This window comes from Neltuma alba, unplaced genomic scaffold, assembly GCF_004799145.2.
Source record: "Neltuma alba isolate B1F8T4 unplaced genomic scaffold, ASM479914v2 tig00011291_pilon, whole genome shotgun sequence".
Lineage (NCBI taxonomy): Eukaryota > Viridiplantae > Streptophyta > Magnoliopsida > Fabales > Fabaceae > Neltuma > Neltuma alba.
Window position 1 is genome coordinate 131,799 of NW_021636000.1, and position 10,855 is coordinate 142,653.

At 34.7% G+C, this 10,855-nt stretch overlaps 1 protein-coding gene and 1 pseudogene across 1 annotated transcript; both read left to right on the forward strand.

Annotated features, from left to right (window-relative positions):
* The first annotated feature begins 1,595 nt into the window (after positions 1-1,595).
* Positions 1,596-4,926, forward strand: LOC114711513 (DNA-directed RNA polymerases II, IV and V subunit 9B-like). The gene is given in 5 exon segments (XM_028895927.1): positions 1,596-1,734; positions 1,831-1,906; positions 3,489-3,647; positions 4,626-4,658; positions 4,660-4,926. Coding segments are annotated over 5 exon segments (345 nt in total). The 5' UTR covers positions 1,596-1,705; the 3' UTR covers positions 4,708-4,926.
* Positions 4,927-7,886: 2,960 nt separating this feature from the next.
* LOC114711515 (glucan endo-1,3-beta-glucosidase, basic isoform-like) lies at positions 7,887-8,828 on the forward strand (annotated as a pseudogene).
* The last annotated feature ends 2,027 nt before the right edge of the window (positions 8,829-10,855 follow it).

Consider the following 10,855-nt stretch of genomic DNA (forward strand, 5'->3'; position numbering starts at 1 on the left):
ATCTCTGGATATGAAAATTTTTATTTTAAATGACCATTAAGGCGAGAGAATCCATTTCTCTATGTTTTGATCTTTCTCATTCTTTGCTCTTTCTCACAGAACCAGTAACGAACAGAGTTACATGGCTTCGGGAGCACTATGAAGGGCAAGTTTGACGATATGGCAACCTAAACATGTCTAAATAGCCATCCGATTTTCTGTGGTTACAGTGTGTAGTATAAATAACTTCTGTCACAATATTTTTAGTGATCTTCTCAAAAATTGGACATCCGTCTGCATGTGATCATGTTAGGTTTTTCGCTGAGGGTGTAATAATAATACTACCTCCGTTTCTAATAATAAGAACTAGTTGACTAATTTGAAGAGATTAAGAAAAGAAGTTAAGTTAGTTATTTGTAATAAATAGGTATTATCTTTCCTAAAATATCCTTGCTAATTAAGTATATTGGCTAGAATTATCATTGTTAAAAGGACTACTTTGAAAAAAAAAATGAATAAATATGAGAGACAAAGTGAATTGGGATCTTATATTTAGGACAAAAAATAAATGTCAAACAAAGTCTTATATTTAGGATCGGAGGTAGTAGAATACTCCTCCGGTCCTAAATATAAGACCCTTATACTAGTGTGTGTGTATAAGAGTCTTATATTTAGAATCGAAGGAGTATAACATAAAAAATGGTTCATTTAATTGGTATGGGATTGACTCAACTCATAAAGATATGAGTTTAAATTTTACCTTAGTGCTTCTGTAAGCAAATCATTGAGTCTGTAGTCACATTCAAAAACCATGAAATTAAGTGTGAAGTTCAAACAAGCCGATCAAATGCATTATCAAGCTCATTCAATATTTTTTGGTTGGCTAATTATGTAAAATTTTCTTGGCATTTAAGCCATGAGGAAACAATTTTTTTTACTGTTTAAACATTATTTAGCACAGGGTATACAGTACTACCTCCGGTCCTAATTATAAGAACCAGTTGACTAATTTGAGAAGATTAAGGAAAGAAGTTGAGTTAGTTATTTGTCCTAAATAGGTGTTGTCTTTCCTAAAATATCTTTGCTAATCAAATACATTGACTAGAACTATCATTGTTAAAAAGGCTACTTTGAAAAACAAGTATAAATATGAGAGACAAAATAGATTAGAGTCTTATATTTAGGACCAAAATAAAAGTCAAACAGGGTCTTATATTAAGGACCGGAGGTAGTATTCTTGAAGATATATGTCTTTAGATTTAACTTTTTTAATAGATATCCTCTTTAAATCTGGTGGAAAAAAACCTATTTTTTGGGCAACCAATTTAAATTTGGAGATATCATATTCAAATAGATTTTTGTATGTTACATTTTATTAATAAATAATGGATAAATTGATGACAATGAAGTTAGTTGCATAAAAATTGTTATCCACACATACCCTTAAAAATTCAAAATTGAAAATTCAGCTGCGTGCCAGTTTTTTTTTTTTTTTTGGTGACATATTTAGCCAGTTTTTACGAGAAGTCTGGAATGATCCTGGCATAGCTTGACCCAAAAGCCCAAAAAAAACAAAAAAGGGGTCTTAGTATAGATGCCCGCCAAAAGAACCAGGCTACCTACACGCGCGAGAATCGAAAACCCTTAGCTCTATTCTCCGGAAGGGTCTGTTTTTGTTTTCGCTCCTTCCAATCTCCAGCGTCTCCTTCTTCGCGGCCCTTCCAAGATGAGTACTATGAAGTTTTGCCGCGAATGGTTGCTACCTCTTTTCCTTGCCTTCATTACGATGCTTTTACGACGTTGAACTGGGGCTTCCGTTTTCACATTATTTTCTTCATCTCTTGATTTCAGCAACAACATTCTGTATCCTAAAGAGGACAAGGAGCAGAAGATTCTTCTCTATGCTTGCCGTAACTGTGATCACCAGGTTCTTGTTTAGTTTAGCTTACTTCCGCTTATTTTTTTCCCCCCTTTCTCCCCTCTAACCTTCTTTCTTGTTTATGCTTTGCTGCAAAGTGTTAGACTTACTGAATAGACACTCTACTTACTTATCCAACGATTTTTAGGTTTACTCTGATGACATGTTTCTCTTGAAGCAATATGCCTCATCAGAGAAAGAACTTATGGGTTTCTGCTCTGATCATTTACTCTTTCTGATGTATTTTTGCTATTGAGGAGCTTAATTATGAATTTTGATTGAAGATTCTACCGATTAAATGTTTCTAGAATGCCAAGGCTCAGATGCCTTGGTTTGTTTAGTAATCTATATACGGAAGATTGCACTGTAGAAGATCTACATTTTTCTACACTGAGTTTGATGCGAACAAGATCATCTACTCAAATCTTTTTTATAAGATGGAATATAATTTTGAAATCTGATGTATTTTTTCTTGGTTGATTTAGTATATGAATAACACTTGTTTACATTCATTTTTGAGTTAAGGGACTGAATCATTGGACTTCTATGGAACTGCTGTTCTTATATTTTCACTCCGCGACTCACATTCCATTCTTCGTAATAGTCCATTTCCATTGTTTTCTACCCAAAGTGAAATGCAAATTGACTCATTATGTCCTTTTGAAATGTCAAGTCTTTTGGTATATGCGAATTGATTCAGCTTATAAAGTTCCTGCCATTATTTAATTTCCTAAAAACAAATTTCACCCTCACCAAAATATTTTTGGGTTTCAAAGAGGGTTAAAGGATGTCTTTTAACCTCCTTCTCAATATTGATAGAATGCATCAAAGTTATATATTTCTTTTTTGGTGATTAACCACCCATCGAATACTGCCAATTGAGCTAGCTTTGAGTTGGGTTGAGCTCCACTGAGGGGTAAGCTCTTCCAATGTAGTTTTTCTTCCATCCACGAAGCTCAAATTCAAGATTTTGCTTAAATTGTCTCAAGTTTCTCACCATTCAACCCAACTGCTGTTGATAAATTAGAATACTTTCATTAGCTTCATGTTCATTTTATTAGGTAAATGAAATCTAATTGTTTTGTAAGAAACGTGCATATGATATTCTTCAAACACGTTTTCTTAGTAGTTTGGGTTTTATAATTTTGATGCATGTCGATTCAAGGGCAAATTGTCCTCACTTTGTAATGCTGTAAGTTATTGGATGATTGAAAAACTCAGCCTTCTAGGTATGTTCTACTTATTTTGGTTAGTTAGTATTGTGTGGCTGCTCTGCCTCCATACTGTTTAAATGCCTAAAATCTTGGAGCCAATAAGTCCAAGATAGCCAGACAGATGCCTATGACTTGAGGCGCAGTGGTTTTTGCTTGGAATATATTTTGATTATAGCACTTTTCTGAACCCATGTTGGTTTTATTGCCAATGTTTCTGTTCTCATTTTTTTGCACTTCGATTATAAAGTTTGTTTAACACTGCTATGCTTTCTTATAAAAATTAATTGCTGATGTTTTTTTCATGGAGGAATTGCATCCAATTTCACATGAGTATCCTCAGCCACATACCTATTGATCATTTACTCGTCACTGTTCAGGAGGCTGCAGATAATAACTGTGTCTATAGAAATGAGATACATCATTCTGTTGGGGAGCGCACTCAAGTGCTGCAGGATGTAGCTGCAGATCCTACTCTTCCACGTACAAAGTCTGTTCGTTGTACTCAATGCAACCATGGAGAAGCTGTTTTTTTCCAGGTTAAATCTCTCTTCTGCCTGTGGGCAATTTTGTATTAAGATGGGAAGGGAGGGGAATGATAACAATTTGTGGTCAATCATGAATCTGCTCTTGGGAACAACATGAAACTGATAACTTCCTTAATATTAGCACTAAATGGTCTAATCTAAAGTTAGGAAAACCAGATTGTGGAGCGGAGGGAGAACAGTTATGTATGTCTTTTTTGTTGTTGCGGAAACACACAACACTGCTCAGGGTTAGACAGTGAAAGAAATAACTGTAACTCAAAGCTAAGCCTGAAGATACAGAATACGCTAAAATTTTCCTGACAGTGAAATAGCGTTTTCAATAACATTATACTTAATGAGTCGGAAGTGGGATGATACGATGTCATGACTGTTCAGTTATTGAACTGCTAAAAGTACTAGCTTACAAATTTAGTAGTAGTTGGATAGTAGTCAAATCAGTAATAATCAAATGTACGTATTATAAATTAAAATTAAGGGCGCACACCCACATATTATTTAAAATCTATTATAACAGATAAGAACATGATTTTTATTTGCAGTTGAATTTGATTCTCAAATGACGTAAAAAGACAATATCTTTTGAAAAGAGCATATATTTCAAAATCTTTTTTTTTTTTGGGGGGGGGGGGAGGGTTGCAGTTACGGTGTCTATCTGCATGATACGGGTAAAACGGATGATATGTGATTCGGGGTGATTTACTTACTTGATTTAGAACACAACATGCTTTAAGGACACTGGTTTCGCCATCTTTTTCTATGGCATTGACTCTGATTTTCACTTTTCTTTATAGATGTTTAGCTTCTAATTAGTTGAAGGAAGGTACATAAGATTTATTCCACTACCACCAATGCCCATAAGCTTGTCGTGTTAAACAGAAGTGGGAGAAATGCAATATTTTTTTGATTCTGCATATTCAAAACACGTATGTAGAAGTACTTTGGTTTTAACAAGTTTTTGAATTTATGCAGGCGACGGCCAGAGGGGAAGAAGGTATGACACTGTTTTTTTGTTTGCTGCAACCCAAACTGTGGCCACCGGTGGAGAGACTGAAAATTTTACTCTCTCAAATCGAGGTTGGAGATCTAACATATCACTCTTTTTTGTTATTATGTAAAACTTGGTTGATGAGAGGAAATTCATTCTCAAGTATTGGGGGTTTTTAACTGCACTTCCCAGAACAAATTGTTCAGCCTTATGATACTTTATCAACAAATATTGAAAACCTTCTATATGTGAATAATTTTATCGTAAATGCTAACTGAATCAAAATAGACAACAGATTAGTGATATAAGAAACTGAAGGTGGCATTCAGCAGAGGATATATGGCAAGAACTCTTTCTGCTCATCGTTCTTTTCTCTTCTCAAACTCCTAAGTTTTCAGAACTGGAGGAGGGAAGTTTAAAGATAAATATAAAATCGTACTAAGATACAAGGTACTGAAAGATCAGTTTAGCTAATAGAGAATATCATTAACTTAGTTACACAGAAGCATTTGATGAGATAGATTATCGCAAACGCAGCAGAGATTTTTTAGAGCCTTTTCTCTGACAAGCGAGTAGTACATGGGCTTTATTTATAATATACTCCTCCGGTCCTTATTATAAGACCCAATTTGATTTTTTATTTGGTCCTAATTATAAGACCCAATCCATTTTCTCTTTTATATTTATGCATTTTTTTCCAAGATAATCCTTTTAATAATAATAGTTTTAGCTAATATACTTAATTAGTAAGGATATTTTAGGAATAACAACACTTATTTATTATAAATAATCAATTTAACTTACTTTCTTAATCTCCTCAAATAAGTCAATTGAGTCTTATAATTAGAACCGGAGGAGTAGTTACTTTATGCACCTAGAGTAGTAAGTGGTATGCGATCACTTAATGAGGCTGGGAGCCTTGAGAACTCCATTACCATCGCCATGGAAATTGACGTTGGTGTTGTTGCTTAAACCAATAAGCTTTTGATTATCACCGTTGAGGAGAGCAGGTGAAGATGGTGGCGAGCCGCTATTCAGTATGTTGGGAATGGATTGACGTTGAGGCTCTACAGCATGTTTGCTCTGAGTATCACCACCATCTATGAAGTCGGCAAACCCTCGAACCAAATGTGCCATTAGGGAAACACGTTTATGCACAACTTCTTTTGGTCTTCCTTGCTGCACTGCGCACACTATCTTGTAAGGGAGTTGGCCTCTTCATTATATATAGAGGGGCAAAATCATGGATCTTCATTACATGTCATATGGCTTGAATACGAAGCTAAGTCCGCAAGTTGCCTCTTGGAAGCGAGATTCTGCAATTGATAAGGATAGAATTTTTTTGACCTGAATTGATAACGATAGATTCGTTCATATAGTTTTGCAATGGCGTATCAATGTGACAAGAAAAAGCATTGGACGATATATTGTTTTCGAAATATCTAGATATCGATGTTTCAAGCATATGCTGTGGCTAAACTGAATTCTATTTTTTTTGTTTTGTTCGAATGATTTGTATTGAACTGCTGATCAGCTTATAAATTTGAGTATTTCTTATGGGATGTGTTTCATCTAAGGTTGAAAAACTTGGTTAACATATTTTGATCAGAACTTAATAAACGTTCAAGACTTTAAGAAGTTATATGACGGGGAAAAAAGTCTATTTAAACAGTACATTTTAGAAGAATCAAAGGCGAATAAATCACCATAAGCGATGACTCTATATTATTTACACTATTGAATCGTCTTGTCGTTTTGCTTACAACATAAGCGATGACTTCATGTCGTTTTCGGAACCAAGACGATCAAATATTAATGGTCCCAACAAGCACGCGGAGCGTCTCACTTTATATCGCCATTATCAGATACGCACCTTCATACAAAATTTATAAAGATAAATTGCAGTATTTAATTTATTATTTAGTATTATCTTTTATTTTACTAAAACTACATAATATAGTCAAGAGGATTATTTATTTATAACTCAAAGTTTGAGCCTTTTTTTTTTTTAAGAAAAATGAAATTTAAAAGGATAGTCATATTTCAATGACAAAATAATCGATGGCTAAGAAGTAACTGCACAGAATAAACAAAGACATGCATCGATATTTTGGGTATTCACCTCGCGTCTTGGTGGCGACCAAGAATGAAAGGTGGGATTTCTGATTAAAAAAAAAAAAGAATGGTCGGAAATACTGCTCCCTTTATTTCTTATTATAAAATCCACTTAACTGTACGTGATTTAAGAAAATTGTTAAAATTAGTTAAAAATAATAAATATGTTATAAATATATTTTTTTCCCCCTCAAATATGCCCTTATTTATAAGTAGGTTGATGTGAGTGAGAAAAAAAGATAATGAGAGAGAGTATATTAATTAAAAATAAAATGGGTAAAAAATGTATTTATCGTTTAGACAAACCCAAAGAGATTTTATAAATAAGGACAAACAAATTTAAAAAATTGAATACTATAATAAGCAACGGGTTACTAATTAAGAAGGAAAATGATATATCAGAGATTATGAAAGTAGAGTGAGATAGATGATAAGAATCCATTGAATTAGTAAACATACATGGACTGCTCAAATTTTGTAGTGATTCATAATAAATATGGAAATGGCCGATAAGAACAGAAAGAGCTCTAAAATTGGAGATCGATAAGGCACAGCTCAGTCACTGCGAATACACACACACACACACACACACACACACACTCATATTACATCTTTAGCACTAACATAACATTCATGGCTTCTATCCCGGCTTCGCTGCTGCTCCTATTAGCACTCTTCACAGCAAATATTCGCATCACAGGTCATCATCTGATTTCCAGGTTATCTCCTTTGTAAGATTACTCTCTGCAACCATAAATATATGCGCGCGCGCGCAACTCAGATAGCACAGAAGTATATATATGTACAGCAGGCTCGGTTGCAATTAAAGCTACATAGAGTTGAAGAAAATCCTAGCTAGTCTGTGTGTTTGGCCTTTTGTAATATATAGCTACATAGAGCCAAGTGATCAGTAGTCACGAAAATTGTTCCAAGTGTATCATGGTTTTTACCGGGGTATATATGCACAGTGATTTCTCTTTTCTTTGAAACAGAATTGGATTAGAGCTAGAAATCAACATTGATATTACTTGCCTAATTAAAAACAAAACCTTGCTTGCTCAGAAGAAATTAGGTAAGAAGTCCATTTCCTCGGGTATTGATTGATTAAGCAAAAATCTATGGCAAAGCAGGTGGCCAAATAGGTGTTTGCTATGGCATGCTGGGCAATCATCTGCCATCTGCTCGTGAGGTTGTGGATCTTTACAAAGCCAACAACATTAAGCAAATGAGACTGTACGATCCCAACTAAGAAGCTCTGGAAGCTCTCAGAGGCTCCGCCATCGACCTCATGCTCGGCGTCCCAAACACCGACCTTTATTGGCTCGCCACCAACGCCGACAATGCCCGTCAGTGGGTTGAAACAGCGTTTCTAAATTTTACCCCTCCGTCAACATCAAATACATCGCCGTCGGCAATGAAGTGAACCCCGTCGACGGAGCCAACAGGCAGTACGCCCAGCACGTCCTTCCGGCGATCCAAAATGTGTACCAAGCCATACGTGCGAGAGGCCTTCATGAGAAGATCAAGGTCTCAACCGCCATTGACATGACCCTCATAGGAAACTCATATCCTCCATCTCAGGGTAGCTTCCGAGACGACGTCAGATCATACTTCGATCCTATCATAGGCTACTTGGTGTTCGCAAAAGCGCCCTTATTCGCCAATATACCCCCTTACTTCGCCTACAGTAGGAGCCGGCCTGGCGACATACCTCTGAATTATGCTTTGTTCACTGAACCAAGCGTGTTGGTTCAGGATGGTTCGAGAGGGTACCAGAATCTGTTCGATGCCATGTTGGATTCGTTGCATGCAGCTTTGGATGGTACGAGGATTGGACCGGTGAAAGTGGTTGTGTCGGAACATGCCACTGAGGAGAATGCTAAGACTTACTTGCAGAACTTGATTCCTCATGTTAACACAGGTACTCCTATGAGGCCTGAACCTGCGGAGACATATCTTTTCGCTATGTTCGATGAGAACAAGAAGGTGGGACAAGAGACGGAGAGACATTTTGGGCTCTTCTATCCCAACAAATTAAACAGAACAAGTATCCCTTTGGTTTTGGGGCATGAGTGCTCAATATATATATATATATATATATTATATATATAAAGACACACACACACACACTCAGTTAAATAGCTCTTACACACATAAAGAGCCAGGTAGTACTAGTTGGAACGTTTGCTCTAAAAGAACTAATATTCCGTTAACGGTGAGTAAAGACATGATCTAAGTACGGTGTAATTCTCTCCCCGTGAGATTTCGTTTACGAATAATAAGATATCTCTGTTTTTGTACGTCTTGCGTTATAATTTATCAAATATTTGTTTTCCTTGCAAGTTTATTTTTATATCTTGAAGTTCTAATTAATGTCTTCAATTTCTTATAAAGAATTGTAAGTGTGTTGCAATAAATTCGGTTACAATAATGAAAGCATCTAAGCGCGCACACACACATATATATATTATCATATTCAAAAATTAATAAAAATACTGTGAAAAGAAAGAATGAAATGGATGGTAGTTAAGTAAGTTAATTATATATCATCTATAGTTTAGTATAGTAGTGCTGGAGAATTTCAGTTTCGATTTTAAATTTCAATTTTCATGTGTTAAAAAGGTATAATGGACGAAATAAAGCTGATATTTGAACACGGTGTGTGATTAGAATAGGAGGGTCGGTTTTGCAGCTAATTGTGAGATGTGTGAAGCCTTTAGACAGAGATAGAATTAGTGAAAAGGGAAAATGATGAGTGATATGAATGAGATTTGGTATCCGAAGGATGAAACAGAGATGTTTCTGTCTGTCTGCATTTGGCGTATTTGTGCATCTTCCCTCTTTCACGCAGCAACGTCGTACCACCTTTAAGATACATACACACAGATATATATATATATATATATATATATTGAATGATTCGCTTCTTATACATGCTATTAATTGTGATCCTGAATATAAAGAGAATCGCTATAAAATCCTAAGAAATGGATGCAATTACTAAAAAATTTTAATAACAATAATGCGTTACTACCTCTGATCTTTAATATAAGAATTAATTTGACTTTCAATTTAGTTCTAAGTATAAGATCTTAATCTATTTTGTCTCTAATGTTTATTTATTTTTGTAAAATAATCTTTGTATTAGTTGTACATGTTAAATATTCTATTTCTGACTAATATACGTGATCAATAAAGATATTCTAGAAAAAACAACACTTATTTATTAAAAATAACTTAACAAATTTTCTTAATCCACTTAAATTAGTCAACTAGCTTTTATATTAAATACCAGAGGTAGTAATAACTTTCAAACCAATGTAGAGAATGACAATAGCCGCCTTATTATTGAGATTTTTTGGTAATTTTTCCTAGAATACACGACCGAATTAAAAAGAGCACTGTAATAATGGATGGCTTCCATGGAATGGGCCAATTGGAGTATTTAGAAGTGTAAATGACGACAAGTTTTTGCTCAATGGGTTATGAACATAATGGATGAATATTGGAGTATTGTAGCTGCAACTTGGAATCATACACATGTAGGAGGGAATGGAAGGTTTGGCACTACGTGTGGCTGCTGACAGGAGGAAGGAAGATATTTCAGTTTCACAAGTCAACTCTCATCCCATCAGGCTTATTCAATATTATGTTATACTACTTCTAGGACTTAATATAAAAATTTATTTGATTTTTATTTTAGTTCTAAATATAATATCTCAATCCACTTTCTCTCTCATATTTATCTATTTTTTTCTAAGGCAGTATTTGTAATAATAGTAATTCTGGTCAATACACTTAATTAGTAAGGATATTTTAAAAAAGACAACACTTATTTATTACAAATAACTAACTTAACAAGTTTCTCTTATTTACTCAAATTAGTCAAGAAACTCTTATATTAAGAACCAGAGATAATATAATGGTGGAAAACTCTTGCAAATTGCAACAATATTGATTCAACCATATACATCCAATTCAATTTAATGCTAAAATGACGAGGATCCCATTACCTTGTGACAACAGTGCCCTGTAACAATTTCATGGCTGCTTGCACTTTCAATATACATAATGGATATAGAAATCCTGAAAGCAAAAA